Below are 19,687 nucleotides of genomic sequence, written 5' to 3'. Positions count from 1 at the left end.
TGTTTAAACTCAGTTGATAGCTAGGAAGGCTCTTGAGATGATCACTGACACTTGCAGCTACTGTACCTCATCAGACTCTTATCATTTTGCTGAAAGTTTTGTACATCAATTAAAAAGTACCGTTCTTACATCTCAAAAAGTTTGTCTTATAGTGACTTACTTGGTGGATTATAAAGATATTTGCTAGTGCTAAGTGTCAAGTACATTGATTGTTTATTAACTAAGACGGGTCTTTATAAGTAATTTTAGCTAGGGATATAATTATAATTAATTGATTAATTCCTTTTAGAGTGATATATATATAGCACAAATATAGATAACGCTTTTTTCGAATCATTAGAGGTAAGTCGATCTCTTGGATTTTGCGGTTTATAGATGCTCTATATATTTTGATTTCTTGCTTGAGAGAGAGAGAGAGAGAGAGACAGTACGTAGTTAAGAATTAATTAAGATTATGTCTTAGAGCTTGAGGCTGGTTTCCAATAAATGTCGTTGTCATGCATATATGCAATAGGGATCGGATAACCTGAGAAGGCGTCGATATATCTATATGCATACATATAACTATATCAGCATATATATACCCATCCATCAACACCAGCCAAACTGAAACCATAAGGAATTTGACACGTAGAGAGCCAAAATAACTATACTTGTCATGTTCCATCTCTGCTTTCCATGAATGTCCTTTTCATACATAGCAATGCAGCATGAAGCCTGGCGTTAGGCTAAATATTGACTCTCTTGCAGTGGTAGAAAGGAAGCTTGTTCAGGTACACTTTTCAAACATGTTTGCACATGCCAATGTTTTGTCATTAAGGACTTATAAGCATTCTACAATTAATTAACCTCCTAAAACTACGAATTTCGGGGGACGATCGAGAATCCTCCCGTTGTCAAACTATTCGAATAATACAAAAATTTAAATAATCAAATCAAACCGTCTAAGGGCAGGATCGAATTTGCGAGGCCTATCTGCTCAAAATTGGTCAATAGATCGATAAATTGTGCATTAATTTTTGGCTCTTAAACTACCCGAATTTCCATCTCCGGTGCCATATCATACGTTTGGTATTTCTTTTTCATGCACATAAAAGTTAGGCCTCTCTTGATGACGTTAACGTTGGAGACTTGGGGTAGCATTTACAGCATACCAACCCTTAGTCAAAGTCTGAAACAAAAAGGGTTTGCAATTGCAAAGGATCCTCGAGCCTCATTCCTCATAAATTTGCTGCGACTTTATATGGGGAAAATGATAAAAGATAATAACTGTTGGTACAGTTTCCGGTACGGTGACGTGTCGCCTTGTGATTTGTTGCCTTCCTCGATGTTCGTTCTCCTCGTAATCTGCAAAATAACAAACGGCTCGTCGGGGGTGCCGACCGGACCCCCACTCCGATGCCTAAGTCAGTTCAAACTTATTTTCTGGAAAATATCAGTAATCTCAAGAGTTCAGAGAATCTGCTTTTTAATACCTGGCGTAGTAGTCTTATTTATAGGCTCACAGTTATAAAACTGCTAAAATACTTGGAGCATAATCTGATTAGGAGTATGAGTCCTAGATCACATAGTCTTTAATTTTATCTTTCTAATTAGGAGTCTGAGTCCTAGATCACATAGTCTTGAGTCTTATCTTCATAGAATTCAAATTGGGTAGTAGAGTCCAAACTGGATATGACACTCTCTTTAGCTAATGTCATTCTATTAGGTACCTTATCCCATATTTGATGGGATAGAAGTCTATCTTGATATACTCGGGATATACGTCTTTTTGGAAATAACGAATGGTCTTATAAATTGGGTCTAATCTTGCTGGGCCGACCCGATGGGCTTGGCCCACATGTCTTTGGAGCTAATTATTTCTCCAACAGTTACCCCCCTAATTCTCTTATTTGAATTTAGAATGTAAGAGAATTAAATACCTCAGTTTCTGAATCTGGATCTTCCATAATCTGTATCTGACAATTGCCGCCTCTTTCAAAGTAATTATGACGAATAATGCCTCGAATCTCTGGAAGGATTAGAATTCCTGCTCCTTGTCGATCTAGAACTGCTGTCAAAGTTCTAATTGGACTCTGACCCTTTATTAGACTTCTAATCTGATATCTTCTTAGACTTCTGATCTGATCATTCTTCTTATCTGATTGGACCATAAGTCCTATCCCAATTCTACCAGGGATAACTAATACCTGATTTCCCTAAAGTAGTTGCTAAATGTTTATCTCCTCCTTGGATCGGGTTGAGTGGATCCAACTTGTAATCTGTCATAGTACTAATAGCAACTTCTCATAGATATCTTCTTCATAAATGCCTCCACATAATATTGTCGGTCAGGCCAAAGTTGTGAAGATGATCTTCTACTCTCGGTAGGAGATGGGTCGGACTAATGTAGTTGATTTCACCAAGATTGTGGTGAAATGCCACTCTGAGATAACACTTTGCGTACGACTTTCCTGAGATCAAGGTTCTGTCTGACAAAAATGGTAAACCGTTGAAGAAAAGGCTTAACATACCCGAAGCTTCTTCATTGGTAGCGCTTCGTAGACCGCTTCCACAAAAATCTCTCTTGGGGGCTTCGGAGGCCCAGACTAGCACTGAGGCTTTGGTTGTCCGAGACTTATAACGACTAGGGGCTTCTGGTGGCCCGAGGTTTTGTGCTTGGCGTACTGAATCTTCTAATCTGAATACCATCTAGCTTGGTCTCACCTGTGAATATCTTTATTTTCGAACTTTGTAATGTTTGAATTCTTTGTTATGGAAAAACTTTCCATGACAAATCAATTCTCACTTATCCTCTAATAACTTGAACAAACAATCGGTTTGCGTAAGTTAACTCCGAGGAGGATATGAAAAAATCTTTTAGAAGCGATGAACTTACTTGGTTATTTTTTGTAGAGGTGATATCCCCGTATGGTTTGTTATAGGGGTTGTCTCCCCGTATCTTTGTTCGAGTTGCTCCTGAGAGATCTTAATTTGAGAGTTTGGTGTAGCTTCGGTGATTTTGCCTTTGTAGAAGCTTTAACTTTGTTGAGCTACCCCCCATAACTTTAGTCCGCGACCGCGGGCTAAGTCGTTCGAGGCGGATAGTCAAGTCCTCTTAGTATCCTGGACGATGGTGTAAAAGAGATCTCGGAGTTCGGAGTGAGTCTCAGGGCTTCAACCTGTAAATACTTGAATTGATGATTTTTTAAAGAGGTTTTATCCTCATACCTTCCTGAAGCTTTTCATTCCTGAAACTCTGTCTTTCTAAACCTTTACCTTCATGTTTGTCTTAATGAGCTACCCCCCATAACTTTAGTCTGCGACAGCAGGTTAAGTCGTTCGAGGTGGGTAGTCAGGTCGCTGAGCTTTACCTTTCTTTTCGGAAATCTTTGTACCCTTTTAATTTCTTTATCTCCGAACGCTCCAATCTTTTAACGTCTGGAGACCTCCAACCGAGAGGTTTTCTTGTCTTGGTGTCCTTTCCATAACCATTTCGGGTTGTTCGAGGAAAGGACTCGGGCCAATTCTATCTTGGATGTTCTTGTCCTTCCGAAAACCTGCAATCCTGCCGTTGTATCCTTTGTTGGACTAACCGTTAGGTTTTTCTTGCTCTCGGTGTTGGACTAACCGAGAGGCTTTTTCTTTTTCTGCTCTCGGTGTTGACAAACCGAGAGACTTTTCCTGCTCTCGGTGTTGAATGACCGAGAGACTTTTCCTGCTCTCGGTGTTGACAAACCGAGAGACTTTTCCTGCTCTCGGTGTTGAATGACCGAGAGACTTTTCCTGCTCTCGGTGTTGAATGACCGAGAGACTTTTCCTGCTCTCGGTGTTGAGTGACCGAGAGACTTTTCCTGCTCTCGGTGTTAACAAACCGAGAGACTTTTCCTGCTCTCGGTGTTGAGTGACCGAGAGACTTTTCCTGCTCTCGGTGTTGAGTGACCGAGAGACTTTTCCTGCTCTCGATGTTGACTGACCGAGAGACTTTTCCTGCTCTCGGTGTTGACTGACCGAGAGACTTTTCCTGCTCTCGGTGTTGAATGACCGAGAGACTTTTCCTGCTCTCGGTGTTGACTGACCGAGAGACTTTTCCTGCTCTCGGTGTTGACTGACCGAGAGACTTTTCCTGCTCTCAGTGTTGACTGACCGAGAGACTTTTCCTGCTCTTGGTGTTGAATGACCGAGAGACTTTTCCTGCTCTCGGTGTTGAATAACCGAAAGACTTTTCCTGCTCTCGGTCATTCAACACCGAGAGAAACTGTTGGAGAAATAATTAGCTCCAAAGACATGTGGGCCAAGCCCATCGGGTCGGCCCAGCAAGATTAGACCCAATTTATAAGACCATTCGTTATTTCCAAAAAGACGTATATCCCGAGTATATCAAGATAGACTTCTATCCCATCAAATATGGGATAAGGTACCTAATAGAATGACATTAGCTAAAGAGAGTGTCATATCCAGTTTGGACTCTACTACCCAATTTGAATTCTATGAAGATAAGACTCAAGACTATGTGATCTAGGACTCAGACTCCTAATTAGAAAGATAAAATTAAAGACTATGTGATCTAGGACTCATACTCCTAATCAGATTATGCTCCAAGTATTTTAGCAGTTTTATAACTGTGAGCCTATAAATAAGACTACTACGCCAGGTATTAAAAAGCAGATTCTCTGAACTCTTGAGATTACTGATATTTTCCAGAAAATAAGTTTGAACTGACTTAGGCATCGGAGTGGGGGTCCGGTCGGCACCCCCGACGAGCCGTTTGTTATTTTGCAGATTACGAGGAGAACGAACATCGAGGAAGGCAACAAATCACAAGGCGACACGTCACCGTACCGGAAACTGTACCAACAATAATTAATGGCTGTAGGCTCTTCATTGTCGTCCTACGTAGAGAATCTATTATCTTTGAGAGCCACTTGTTCTATTCATGCGAAAATCATTCCAAACAGATAAACGTCATGTGCAAGATATGGATAATTCACATGATGGGTCGGCCGGCCTTGAGTGCTCATAAAGTGCGGAAAAATGATGAAAACCGGTCCCATCTAAATTTTCCCTTATCGATCAGAAACCTTCTACAATATTTTGTTAATTAATTTAGCTAGGTTTCTACAACTATATTTTTCTTATAAATTAAGGTGACAATCTCATCAGTCATCATTGGTGAAATATTGATTAACTACTAGCTTAAATTGATAAGTTATCATTTCCCAATTCTAAACAGCTACCTCAATTTGTAAGAAAAATTGCAATAGAAATTATAATACTACGTTTGCAGCACTTAAAACAATGTAGTTAATTACTTTAGGGTCAACTCGGGTTGGCAGATTTGTTTCGGATCAACTCGAATACGATTAGTTTAATTAAACTAATCAAACCATTCAATCTGGCTATGATCTGCAAGTGACACAACACAAACCACTTGATCTGTTTAATAAACGGGTCAGTCCGTGTCAAGCGGACCAACTCGAGATCAAGCGGGTTGATCCATTTATTAAATTGGCCAATCGGTTAAGCTCGTTTATGACTTAAATTAATTTATGTTGAACCCTAATCTTTTAATATCATATAAAATTAATGGATCGTGTAAAAAATTATCAATCCTGCATCGCATGAAAGTAAAAGCATATGAATTGTTAATGTGAATTAATTAACAAAGCAATGATGTTATAATTAGAAAGTGTCCGACATATTAATGGAAAAGACTGCCGATGGTACTGCATCTACTCGCGACGTTGATAGTTGCATATGGGTATGGATTACTGGATTAGTGTTTATCATTAGAGCTTCATTTGTAAAGCAGTCGTGAGCATGACTCGGCCCGCCCACAAAGTAACTTGGACGGCATTGTGATTGATGACCGTTCATCAACATGTGAGATATTGATGACTAAATCATACGCAAGATGAAAGGGAAAGGGTACTTTTTAGAGAATATAAATTTTTTACAAAGCGCTCGGTAGAAAATACATACGAATCATATCTATTATCTAGGATTAATATATGTCCTTCAACATACGAGAAATACATATTATTTTAATAGTATGTATTTCTCACATATTTTTTTTAATAATATTAATAAAAAATAAAATATATAATATATTCTCGTATGCTTAAAGCATACATATCACTTTTATTTGTGAGTTGTAGAAAATTTCCTACAAAACGGTTTATAGATCATTTATCTTAAAAATTTAAATTAATTTAAAATATTTAATTTAATAATTAAACTAATATTCTAACAAACACCTACCATTACTACTTTTCTTCTCCCGTCCTTCCTTTCTTATTTTCTATACTACCACCTCATCAACGACTCTATTTAGACTATTTTCCCCCTACCACCTACCACCGGCCACCACTATATCTATCGATTTATATATATAAATTGTTGATTTAACATAGAACTTTCAATGCAATTAGATTGTAAAAGATTGTTAAAATGTTAACCAAACAATAGAAAACAAAGTCTTTTCTTGAAATAAAAAAAGAAAAAAAGACAAAAAAAAAAAAAGAAGGGAATTTGGCATATGCGCTAAAGTACCTTCATGTTAGATGTTACCCAAGTGAGTAATACTGGTTGTACATCAATTGGGTCATTTGGGTGTACATACGGTGCACACAACAGTGCGTGCATTTTGATTGCATGAGACCCACATCATATGTATACGACTCACATCAAAATGCAATGAATGTGTTACGTACCAGATGGGGATGAGAACAAAAGAGTTCACAAGCAGTCATGTTTCTTTGTTATTTGGTTATTATTATATCTTTGTTATTTTGTTATTATTTATCTAGTAGAGTCTATCTTTAAGTAAGGATAAATGAATAGTATGTTATCCCTAAGTAGTTGAGTATTATCTTTATTAATAGTTGTTAGTGATAGGATAGTCATAGGATACATTTCTATGGAAGTAGTTTATGTTTATCGCATTTCTTTGTATTTCTATATAAATCTATTGGGTTGATAAATAAAGGTAAGCAAAGATTATTAATATTCAGCTCTTGAGTTGATTTGGGTGGTATTAGAATTCCTTGAACTACCCTTACTTATCCGTTATGTGTTTGAGCACTTAGGCACGTAACAGAATGTACATCAATTGATGTACAAATAATATTACTCTACTCAGGTAGCCAAGTATATAGGGATCGGAAACTACACACGCTTGTGTGCATAAACACATAAAGAGATAGGGTTGAAATCGTATTTTCCTTTGATTTTAATATTGATTCTCATTATTTTTTTATTCCTCAAGTCATCTAATACGGTATACAACTTAAAAATTAAGTTGACACTTACAAAAAAAAATTAAATTTAAATTAAGATGATAAAAAATAGTAAATTTAATAATTTAATTAATATTTTAACCATTTGTAAAATATTTATTTAAAAGAGAAATGTTTGATTTCATTCTCTTAAATATCTTTTGTTCATCTCCGTACAAGAAATGTGCAAATCCACTATTAAATATGTATGACAACATGTAGGTTTCACAAATTTTATGGTGAATTTGTAAAAATAATGTGCAAGAAAATGACATCAAACACAGTTCTAAGAGAGAAATGGAGGTAAATTATGAAAGAAGTGTTTGAGCTCAAGATCTTTATTCTCATACTATATTAAGTTATTAATTCTCTTAAAAGTTTAAATTAACAAGAAATAATAATTTAATTTTTTTATTAATATTCAAACATATAACTAGGTCGAAAATTCACAATACCCTATGTTCTATACCCTTTTTTTTTTTTTTTTTTTGGGAGCGTGGGAGGAGAGGGGAGGGGAAGATTACAAAGGGGATTTTTACCACATTTTAAGGCAAATGCAGGAGAAAAAAAGGAAGAAGTGGGAATGGAAATTCTTTGTAGCTTTTCAACAAAAGAAAGAAGGCAGAATGCGGCCGGTGCAGATCTTCAATGATTGGTGCTATATATGCTCTACTCTTGGAAAACATGGGCTTTATTAATGGGACAAGGATATGAACCGGGGAGGATCCAAATTAAATGCTGATGAATGGCAAGAATGGCAACCAACGAATCACCTTTCAACATAATCTTGGATGTTGGAGGAAAAATCTGAAGCAATCTTATTGGTCGAGTAAATCAGCATAGGTCCAAGTTTAAAGCTCATCTTATATAAAAGACGCACTCAAGCAGTTCGGTTCATGAAAAATAATTTGACATAATCATACACATCTAAACCCGCCACAGGGCATGCGTCTATTCATTTAAAAGAGACACTATCCCCAAAATTAAAGGTAAAGTTTGCTTCCCTGGCCCCTCTCTCTCTCTCTTTTTTTTTTTTTTTTTAAATTTTTTTTTTAAAAATCTCCTTATTTACTTTTCTTTATATTATTATACTGATTTAATCATCGAAGTGTTTTCAATCCTCTCAAAAACTAATTAATTCAGTGATTATTTTTTCTATTTTACAGCAGTCCCATCTAGGGGCGAAGCTACAACCTGCTTGGGGGTCCATGGCAACGACCCCAAGGATTTTAGAAAGCCTTGTAATTTTATATATATATTATGGCTGTATAAGGGCCCCGGCAAGATGGAATTTTGTCACCCAATAAAATCTTTCACCCCTATCACGTTGTACCTTAAAAAAAATAAATAAAAAAATAATAATGAATGGAAACAAAAAGAAAAAGATCGACAAATAAAAGATGTTTCTTTTATAGTTTTTCTATTGGGTGCCAATGACATCAATAATCAATTTATATTCTGACTTTGTTTTAGGCAATTTTATTTATTATATGTTATGCTCACGTTAAGATAGTAATATTGAAATTAAATAATGTGATAAAGTTAAGAGGTAAGTGTGAACTGTATTAATGTAGTTGTACTGAAATTTATTTGGGAAAGTAAAAACTAGGCGTGTCTTTTTCGGTCGAAGTACTAATTAAAATGTAATACTTTGATTTTTTATTTTTTATTTTTAAAAAAAAATTAGTTGACTTATTTTTTCATTGTGTTCTTTCATTTCTTGTTTTTATCATTCTGCAGCATTGACTAACGCTTGATTGTGTTTGGTTTGTTTTCAAGAAATCCCTCAATACAACATTAATTCTCTCAAGTTATTCGTTTTTCTTAGACTCTATTAATTGTGCGCCGTTGTATTATAATTTTGAATATTATTTTGATTTTTTGATATATTTTAGTTAATTTGATTTGGACAGAAATCTCCTACAAATCGGTTTGTAGGAAATTTCTTACAATCTACATATAAAATTGACATGTGTCTCTTGACATGTTTTTCTTACATTTTTTTTAATTATATATTTTTTTAATAATATTAATAAAAAAAATATATATTTCTCACAGGTTTAAAAGAAATTCAACTCTTTATACACGCGCGTCATCAGAATATGATCATTTGCGCGCACACATCGATGCACTGTTTACCTTCAAACAAAAAATCACAGTTCTGCCCCTTATCCCCTCATCGATCTGACCGTCAAAAATTTTGGTCTAACAAATCTTAACCGCAAGTAAGGCAGCTTCTCCGGTGATAATTTCAAGAGGAGGGAGTGTCCGTTCAGTTAATTCCAAACTCTCCATGCCCTAAACCCTCTGACATACACGGTAGGCTTAACCAAACTCTGAAAAAATTATTTCATTGGTCTTCCACATGGCTTTCGAAATACCCCAAAAATATAGCCCATCCCACAAAGACTCTGGACCATTTCTAGCCTCCAAAGTCAAAACGCAACCGTACTGATACAGTTCATCACTCGATTAACATTATGGTCCTCACCACCTACTAAACCAGGCTTCATACAAGTCTGTATAAACAATAAAGAGGGCTGTTATAGTACCAGTGGCATTTATTATTTTAATAATTAACTAATTAAATTTACCTGTTAATTTTTTTGCCATTCATGTTCAGTCACCTAGGCTGGTAGCATTCATAAAGACTGTTACGTCAATTTGTAAGAAAATTAGAAATTATAGTAAGAGATGTGGTATATAATTTTATTTTTTTCCTGTGGCATAAAAAAAAAAAAAAAAAAAAAAAAGAAAAGAAGAGAAAATAGAGGTTTAACTGCTTTAGCCAATAAGCCCAACCAAAACCCAAAATTTTGTTGGGTATATTTCAGACTCAGCAGTTAGCATCTAAAATTGGGCTGAGGTGCAGAAATGAAGGCCTGAGGACAATGATGGGCTTGATGGACTGTCCAAGAAAAGATTACTGGGTCAAGCTGTTTCAGGACTAAAATGTTCATTATGTATGGGGCTATTGCCTCTCGGGGTAATGAATAAATGGAGTGGGAGGGGGTTTTTATTGCAGAGTCTGATATAAGAGAAAATATATGTAATATGCATTGGTTCATTTTGATTTTTTAAGGCTCTAATTTTTTATTTTTTATTTTAAAACATGAGTTTTAGTTGTATTTTAATCGAACACCTCCATCTACTATTTCTTTAAATTAATAACAGAAATCACATGAAATTATAATTATAACTCTCAAAAAAATATAATTAAAAAGATTAAAAAAAAAAAACCAAACAACAAAACAAATTGGCTCTATGCAATGGTTGGATACAGTGAGTGCTGCCCTACACAACCATGGTTGCCCTATGCAAACACCCTGCCATGGTTGGAAAGGATAATGGAGTGAACCAAAATTGTTAAAAAAAAAAAAAAAGAACCTAAACCGTTGCTGGGTAGAGCAGTCATTGCCCTATATAAAAATAGGAAATCATTATTTGAAGACCATTTGTATTATGTTTTTTTTTTTTTTTTTTTTTGCATGGACATAAGGAAAAGAATATCTGCTGAGGAGGTTTTAGAATTAGAAAAATGATATTTGTACACATATATTTTGTATACATATTATACACATACTCACAATGAGTGTGAGATTCATGCATGTAGAACCCATAGATCCTACATGCATGGGCTTCACACTTATTATGAATGTGTACAATGTGTGTACAAAATGGGTGTGTACAAATAGGAAAATGATAGAATTACAACAAGTGCACAACTTCATGGCATTGTAGTGCATGTATCATTTATCGTACAAATGACACAACTCTTTAAAACTATATGAGCTTAGAGTAATGATTCCTGCACAACAAATATACATATTTTGTACACAAAGCTGACGTGGAAATAGTTTTTTTTTTTTTTTTATAAAAAAAAAATGCTGAACAAGGGACCATTTCCAAGTCAGCTTTGTGTACAAAATGTATACATTTGTTATGCAACAAGCACTTTATCCTCCACAGTTTGCACAGTCAGCATCTTCTTTAATCTATAAATGCTCGAAAAATTATACTTTTGGACCATGTGATTAGTCTTTTTACCAAATTGATTCATGAATTATCAAAAGTATCATGAAGGTCTTTTAAACCGCCAGAAATAGTGTCTGACATCAGTTATTTGATTAAAACTGTTAAATACACACGAGGATCTTCAAAACAAGACACTGAAATTAATGTCAATATTTTGTTCAAATACAAAGTTTTCATTATTATCCACACTAAAACATGTTCACCATGACCGGTAATTGTTTATACAAATTGAAAATCTAATACAAACTTAAGACAAAATTAGTGAATTAAGATAGAGTGGTTTGACTGTTTAATTAATTATAATTAATCTATATAATTTTAAATTCATATTTCAATGCCATATAAATCCGACACATAATCACTAATTGCCACCCTTCTTGTTGACCCTAAGATACTAGGGGAGTGGGGGATAAACTTTGGACCCTCCCAATGCTTTTTTCTTTGCCACAACTGAAAAACCCCATCCTCAACCAAAATGTCAAGAAGTGGTGTGTGGCAGAGGTGCGAAGGAAGCCTCATCCACAAGTCAGTTACACGAGGCGTTGCAAACCAGCATGCCTGACATAATCAAGTTGATCTTGATCATCACTATTCCCAACGATATCTACCATCCATTATCCATATTATCCATCGATTAGCATGTTCCTCTCAAACGTGGCAACACATGAATGGCCGAATCCACCTTCCACTGGTCCCACTCAGTGACTCTATTGGAATCCGATTGGCCCCACAGATCAACGCGTCCCCACCTTCGACTGTGGAATTCACGGCCCTGATTGATGGATGTTAGGACACACCCATGCACTTAGAGGCACCGGAGTCAATAGAGCAATATGGGTCATAAAATATTGGATTGAGTGGTTATGATGTTCAATTTTTTCTTGGGGGTGTGTTTAAAGTAAGCGCTACCCAGAAGACATCTCAATCTCCTTACAATAAGATGCACGGAATTTGACACGGAGAGAGAGAGAGAGAGAGAGAGAGAGAGAGAGAGAGAGAGATGGGAAGGGCATTTGTGTATGTGATTCTGGGGGGAGGGGTGGCAGCTGGATATGCAGCGCTTGAATTCAAAAAGAGGGGAGTCTCTCAGGGTGAACTCTGCATAATCTCTGAAGAATCAGTGAGCTAATTCTCTCTCTCATTTTTTTTTTTTTGAAAGTTCATTGGGTGCACATCTTTACTGGGTATGCATGTTTTTTTGCAGTTGGGTAATCGTTAATTGTTGTATATTTTATGTAGCCGTAAAGTGGTCCAGAATTTAGTTTATAATTTGTTATCTTTCAGGATTGGTTTGTGTGAGATATGAATGTGATTCATTGATAAATTTAGCTTATGAATTTAAGAGAGGGCGTTGGTGCACTCTATTTGAAGATTGTTGAGTATTCTGAAGAACAACAGCTTACACTAGTTTGTCATATTCTATTAGCTAAATGCTATTAGTTGTTTTGGGTAGTTAGAAAAGTGAACTTCCAATTTCAACACATGCTTAAATACCCATGGACATAAATATTTCTAAGAGAAATGATTGTCTTCCTCCCATGGTCCTTCTCCCGTCCTCTCACTTTTCAAAATCACCATTGGATCATGGGATTTTGAAAAGTGGGAGGATGGGAGAAGGACTAGGGGAGGATGTATAGCACGTCTCTATTTCTAATTTAAGTTTAAATTCTTGTTCTGTTTGTTGCTTCAACCAAGAGTTCTAATATTTTGGCAGAATTTCAAGTTGCTTGATATGTATAATTTTAACCAAGAGTTCTAATATTTTGACAGACTTTCAAGTTGCTTGATATGTATAATTCGCTGAAATATGCAATAGGGGCATCAGTCATGACATCCATTTCCAACACGTGGTTAATAGCTCCTTTGATTCTCCATAATGGCCATTATATTTTAGTTTGCGGTGGTGAGGTTTAATATGAAATTGGATGAGAGATTTTTGAGAACTGTAGTTATGCCATAAAGATTGGGACAGATATTGTGTGAATTGGAATTCCTAGGTACAGAGCATGAAATATGACATGGAACCTTATAAGCCTCATATACGCATGAAATGATTCTTGTAGAATACTAAATATTGAATTTCTCATGTCTTGTAATTTGTGTGAGTTGTTTGTAAGATATGAGTTAAGATTGTTAAGAAAAGTTTTTTTTTTTGTTTTTTTTGAAAGTACATAATGTTCTGCCACATTTTCTTTGTCAGGTTGCGCCTTATGAGAGACCTGCATTAAGCAAAGGTTTTTTACTTCCTGAAGGTATGTATTCACATCATAGATCCTTGTGAAGTGACTGTTGTCTTCATTATTTTTAACCAGATATCCGACGCTTCTTCCCATGAAAGATGAATTCTGCATTTGTTAAAAAATGGTCATGTTAGTTGGGAACTTGTCTCCTGCTCCTACCTGTATTGGTCTCCTGGATTTTTATTAAGTTAAATATATATGTGTTTTTAGGCTTATAAAAATTAGGCCTGACCCCTATCAAAATTAGGCTTAAACCCTTATCCATACTTTGGCCCCATCTGAATGAAAAATATTGGTTTCATCCCTAGGACTTAGTTATGCTTATGTGATACTTTCAGCTTCCTCATATTAAGTAGTTTAATTGGTTCTTCTGTCAGGGTTCATATATTTTTGTGTCAAAGGCCTGTGATATTTGACCCTCCGAATTTCGGTATTAATTTTCCCTGAAATTGAATGTCTGTTAAGTGGAAAAGAAAAGTTTTGCATAACACAAACCTCAACGCAACTCATTAAATGATGGAATCATTCCACAATCTAGGAAAACAGATGCATCCTTGATCTCTGAAAAGTTTTTTTTTTGTGACTGAAAAGTTTGTTTTTTTGCGATGCCACATACACGTTCTGGAAAAAGGCTTTAATAAATTTTCGTGTTAGTCATCCTTGTTTTCCCCTCCTAGGGTATCTCTGCATGATGTTTGAAACGGTTCGCAGATGGATATGGAAAGCAAAGAGTCAAAGACCATTAAATATTATATATTAAGTTTTGTGTTTTTGGTTGCTGTAGTGCTTACTTAATTATTTTAATATAAATTATTACCTACAACAAAGTATAATCAACCTGGTAAATTAGCTAATCATGTACCAAGCTCTTGCTCTGTTGGTATCTGGACATCACTATGACATTTGCTCAAGGGCAAGAATTCTAGAGTCTTAGGCTAGAACTTTGGGTAAGGTGGGAATCAATTTGTTTCCTATAAATTGGTATGCAAATGCTTAATGTTTTTGCTTCATTTTTTTTCCTATTTCTTTCATCCTTCTCGCTAAATTCATATCTGAATTGGTTACTAAACAAGTGCTAAAATGCAGCTCGTTCGCGCCTGCCATCATTTCATACATGCGTTGGTGATAATGAGGAAAGGCTGACCCCTAAGTGGTATAAGGAACACGGTAATCATACTCTCATCTATTCTTTTTTTAACCTCAGATGCTAATGAGAAATGTGCTAAGCAGCATGTCCTTTCTGTTGATATTCGTTTTTGATATGTATTGTGTCTGTTGATTGAAATCTTGTAAATTTTGGTGTATGTTTCTGCTCAATAAAAGTATTTATTTTTGGAATCTTGATCATTTCTGTAGGAATTGAATTAGTTCTTGGAACTCGAGTCAAGTCGGCTGATGTAAGGCGTAAGACATTATTAACAGCTGCTGGGGAGACTATAAGTTACAAGATTCTCATCATTGCTACAGGTGCTCGGGTATTAGAACTAATCTTTAATAGACTCATATTTATTTTGCTTTTAATAATGAGTAGATGTTATTATAAGTGCATATTGCATATAAAAGGAAGAAGCATTTGTCCTTGGGAAAATGACAGATATGCTAAGGATGTCGTTTTCCATTGAATTTGGTGACAGTTGCAATGGCTACATCACTTCCCTTGGAAAAATCTGAAATTGGAATTATACAGTAGTGCACTAGATGCCTAGGCCTAAACAAACAATAATGGATTTTTTTAAGAGCTTGTGCCTTGATTTGTCTTTTGGTCTATGTTATAAATAAGGCAAGATCCTAATGTCAAAAGAATTCTATGATTTTGTCAAAATAGTAATTTTTTTTGTAAATGAGTTTGGCCTATCAAATTGTCAGACGTTCTGAACTTTTATCAATATGAAAATAGGAGTGGCTTTCTGGCTTTAATTGATTAGTCTGAGTTGATTGTAGGCTTTGAAGCTTGAAGAATTTGGAGTGAGTGGATCAGATGCTGAAAATGTGTGCTATCTACGAGATTTGACTGATGCAAATGGGATTTTTAACGTGATGCAATCCTGTGTTGGCGGGAATGCTGTTGTCATTGGTGGTGGCTACATTGGAATGGAGTGTGCTGCATCTTTGGTGATCAATAAAATAAATGTAACCATGGTTTTCCCAGAAGCACATTGCAGTAAGTGTCTGATACTTCTTTTGCTTGTTTTCAGTTTGGATCCGTTATACAGTTTTACTGGATAAATCTGTCCCAGCGGTAGTTAGATGAATTGTAGAATATAATTGTAGTCATTTTGCTCGTGCTCTATTTTTTTTCAATAAGATGACTGACTAATGAGATTTTCTGTTCTATTCCTTTTCTTTCTTTTTTTCCTAATGATGCAGTGGCTCGTTTGTTTACTCCCAAGATTGCAAGTTATTATGAAGATTATTACCAGTCCAAAGGAGTAAAATTCATCAAAGGAACTGTCTTGTCATCATTTGATATTGATTCCACTGGGAAGGTAATGTTATGCTGCCTTGAGAGGATCTCTTTTGGGTTCCTTAGTAGAACAGCAAGGTGGGCCAAAAGTCCCCGAGTTTGGAATATGAAAAGGTTGATACCTTTAACGAATTTTATATCCCAAGTTAAGGAAACTGGCTTCAACTTACTGGAGAATAGGATGTTTATGGTCATTTCTTAAAATGATAATAATTGTTAAATTATCATTTATTCTAAAAGCTTAAGCTAATAAAAAATCATGAATTTAATGTGATTAATATTTTCTAACACTTCCCTTCGCATGTAAGTTCAAACTTATTCTTTATAAGTAAGACTTAACACATGAGATATTTAACTGAAATGAGGGTAAACTGTGGAGTAGGGTTCGAACTCAGGAACACTGCATTACTATCTTATTATATTACTACTTATCCCAAAAATTTAAGCTAATAGAGAATTGAGAATTTTTATCATTTAATTAGTATTTTTAAGAGTAACAATACTGATAATAATAATCATAATATAACAACAATAATAATTTTTCTTTTTTAATTATTTAAAAGTTAAGACATTGTTTTCATACTAGCAAACTCATATTGAGTTGTGCATCCATTTGACCTCTAAAGTGCTTATAACTCCTGTTAAATCAACCACTTATCATAAAAACTTAAACTAATAGAAAATTTTGAATTTAATTATTTAATTAATATTGTAACAACTTATTATAGGTCACTGCTGTTAATCTTCGAGATGGAAGTCAGCTACCTGCAGACATGGTGGTTGTGGGTATAGGAATCCGTCCAAACACAAGCTTGTTTGAAGGCCAACTAACTTTGGAGAAGGGTGGGATCAAAGTGAATGGAAAGTTGCAGTCGAGCAACAGCTCAGTCTATGCTGTTGGTGATGTTGCGGCATTTCCAGTTAAACTATTTGGTGAAACCCGTAGACTTGAACACGTGGACTCGGCTCGAAAGACTGCAAGACATGCTGTTGCTGCAATAATGGATCATGAAAAAGCGAGTGAATTTGACTACTTGCCTTTCTTTTACTCCAGAGTCTTCACAATGTCTTGGCAGTTTTATGGGGACAACGAAGGGGAAGTAGTCCATTATGGGGATTTCTCAGGAAGTACATTTGGGGCTTACTGGGTAAGCAAGGGTCACCTCGTTGGTTCTTTCCTTGAGGGTGGAACCAAAGAAGAGTATGAAGCTATAGCCAAGGCCACCAGGCTCAAGCCGGCGATTGAAGACCTGGCTGAAATGGAAAGGCAGGGTTTGGGCTTTGCATTGACAGTTAGTCAGAAGCCGCTGCCATTGCCGCCTGTTGATGTTAGTGGTTCTGATGTTGTACTGGAAAGACCAATTTATGCTTTCCATGCAGCTGCTGGTGTTGTTCTGGCTGCTTCAATAGCTGCATTTGCATACTGGTATGGGAGGCGGCGCAGAAGGTGGTAAGAAACTGTTTTGGCTGTGGTGACAGCTGACGGCCAATGGTGTTGTTATTAGAATCTGTGTAACCACGTTATAGCATTGATAGGGCTAGGAGATTTTTAGTACTTGATCATAGGTGATCATTGTTATTCGATGAAAGAATAGCTCCACAATATTATTTAATACAAGATTATATCTTTATAGAAACTTGGTAGTTATTCTGATATCTCTACTTTCTTCATGAATTTTGGGAATCTAGTTTGTCAAAAGAATTACCGATTGAACCAACCATTTACACCACTCACTGTTTGAGGGGAAGAAATAGTAGTGTAGTTAGTTTCAGATTCATCAAGCAAGTGCATCATTTTCTAATATACTCATTATGATGATGATGTTGAATGAACTGAGTCTTGAGTTTGCAATGAGCCCCTGAGTCTGTTTCTACAGTCTTCAAGCTCCTCAAAACCTAATCAGTTAAGAGGCAATTTGTCTGTCTTTCCCAAGCAACATCTGCTTCCGGTTTGCTGTTTTACTCCTTTTGTTAAAATTTTTGTTTTCTATTTTTAAAACAAAAACATTAAAAAACAAGTCAAGCAGAAAACCCTCCTAAAAACACATAGTTTTCACCTTTATATCACATCAAAATACTTTTTAAAACCAAATTTATTTAAAAAAAAAAAAAAAAAAAAAAAAAAAAAAAAAAAAACCCAAATACGTTAACAAACTTGTAATATGCTTTTGTGATCAGGGTTGCATCCAGTTTGTCTACGTAGCTAGAACTTTGATGAATACTTCATTGTGCACTTGGGATACGGTAGCACGGTGCTTTGTAGTCATACACAGAAAATGGTTAATAATTAAACGCAGAGGCTTACAATCAACAAGAGGGCATTTGGTCTAGTGGTATGATTCTCGCTTTGGGTGCGAGAGGTCCCGAGTTCGATTCTCGGAATGCCCCTACCTTCATTTTTTTTTTCCTCCTAGACCACCTATCTCGGATCCGAATATTTTAATTTTTACCTACTCTTTTAGCATTGCACAAGGGCATTGTCGTCAACCAAAATACCAAAACCAAAGCCTCGCCTATATTTTGCCTTTTCCGGAGCCCGTAGGTGTATGCCCCTTATCCTATCCTCTTCTCTCTTCACTCTTCACTCACCCTCTCTCTCAGACTCTCAAAGAAAAATGGCTAGCACTCTCTCAACACTCACACTTCGATGTCTCTCTTATCCTACGCCCATAACCTCCCCTTATCCTACGCACACAGCCAAACCTACCACCCTCCTCAAGTTCCCCTCCACCCCTCTTAGCCTCAGCCACCGGTTCCCCCATCTCCGTCCTATCTCCGCCGTGGCCGCTCCCGAGAAGATCGAAAAGCTCGGAGCCGAAATCTCCGGCCTCACGCTCGAGGAGGCGCGCGTGCTTGTCGACTACCTCCAGGACAAGCTCGGCGTGTCCGCCGCGTCCTTCGCCCCCGCCGCCGCCGTGGCAGCCCCCGGCGTGGGCGCCGGAGATGCCCCCGCCGCTGTCGAGGAGAAGACCGAGTTCGACGTGGTGATCGAGGAGGTGCCCAGCAACGCGCGCATCTCGGTGATCAAGGCGGTCAGGGCCCTCACGAGCCTGGCGCTCAAGGAGGCCAAAGAGCTCATCGAAGGCCTGCCCAAGAAGTTCAAGGAGGGCGTGTCGAAGGACGAGGCCGAGGAGGCCAAGAAGCAGCTCGAGGAGGCTGGTGCCAAGATCGGCATCGTTTGATTTTTGTGCTTCGTTCTAGTGATTCGAGGGTAGTTATGTTGGTGATTGGGCGGTACAGTAGAATGTGGTTGATTGTTGTTCTTAGTTGAGTGTCCGTGCTCACCTTGTGTTTGTTGAATTGCAAAAGAGAATGAATTTGTGAAAATGAACTTTATTTTATAACTTGGATAGATTCTACAAGAATAGCTATTTATGAAATGTGGGTAACATGCTTTAAACTTGTAGATTAAATGTTTGTTAATTTATTTTTGGGCTGTTCTTTTTGTTTTTGATTTGAAAGGTGTTTTGATGGGTGAAATTGTTTTTGTGTTTTGGGATGTTTATTAATAATGTCTCTTTGTTTTTGAGAGATATAATTGCATTGTGTTTTTCAATTGCACTCAGAGAAGTTTGTGGTTTCTGAGGGTCTTTGAAAAACGTTTCTGCGGCAGAGGAGGTTACAACTCTACTGTGTTCCTACAGCATCTTGCTGCATTGTTGTTGCCGTTTTGAGTCTAAAATAAGTAGACA

General features: G+C 36.5%; 2 protein-coding genes and 1 non-coding gene across 4 annotated transcripts; all 3 read left to right on the top strand.

Moving 5' to 3' along the window:
* The first annotated feature begins 618 nt into the window (after nucleotides 1–618).
* Nucleotides 619–17,632, top strand: LOC133859856 (monodehydroascorbate reductase 4, peroxisomal). Of its 2 annotated transcripts, XM_062295406.1 has the most exons (8): nucleotides 619–630; nucleotides 12,262–12,411; nucleotides 13,492–13,543; nucleotides 14,618–14,698; nucleotides 14,888–15,006; nucleotides 15,473–15,692; nucleotides 15,899–16,017; nucleotides 16,724–17,632. In XM_062295406.1, exons 2-8 carry the CDS (start codon nucleotides 12,292–12,294, stop codon nucleotides 17,447–17,449), a joined length of 1,437 nt encoding a protein of 478 aa, XP_062151390.1. In that variant the 5' UTR covers nucleotides 619–630; nucleotides 12,262–12,291; the 3' UTR covers nucleotides 17,450–17,632. The 2 variants fall into 2 exon arrangements, with proteins under 2 accessions (XP_062151390.1, XP_062151389.1); XM_062295405.1 differs by lacking the exon at nucleotides 619–630 and having other exon boundaries at nucleotides 11,855–12,411.
* A 679-nt stretch (nucleotides 17,633–18,311) lies between these two features.
* On the top strand, nucleotides 18,312–18,383 carry TRNAP-UGG (transfer RNA proline (anticodon UGG)). The gene has a single exon. It is a non-coding gene; the product is annotated as a tRNA-Pro (tRNA).
* A 144-nt stretch (nucleotides 18,384–18,527) lies between these two features.
* On the top strand, nucleotides 18,528–19,339 carry LOC133859854 (large ribosomal subunit protein bL12c-like). The gene has a single exon (XM_062295404.1). The coding sequence runs from the start codon at nucleotides 18,542–18,544 to the stop codon at nucleotides 19,175–19,177; it is 636 nt and encodes a 211-aa protein (XP_062151388.1). The 5' UTR covers nucleotides 18,528–18,541; the 3' UTR covers nucleotides 19,178–19,339.
* The last annotated feature ends 348 nt before the right edge of the window (nucleotides 19,340–19,687 follow it).

The sequence above is a fragment of the Alnus glutinosa genome, chromosome 2, assembly GCF_958979055.1.
Source record: "Alnus glutinosa chromosome 2, dhAlnGlut1.1, whole genome shotgun sequence".
NCBI lineage: Eukaryota > Viridiplantae > Streptophyta > Magnoliopsida > Fagales > Betulaceae > Alnus > Alnus glutinosa.
This window is presented reverse-complemented; position numbering and strand designations above follow the sequence as displayed.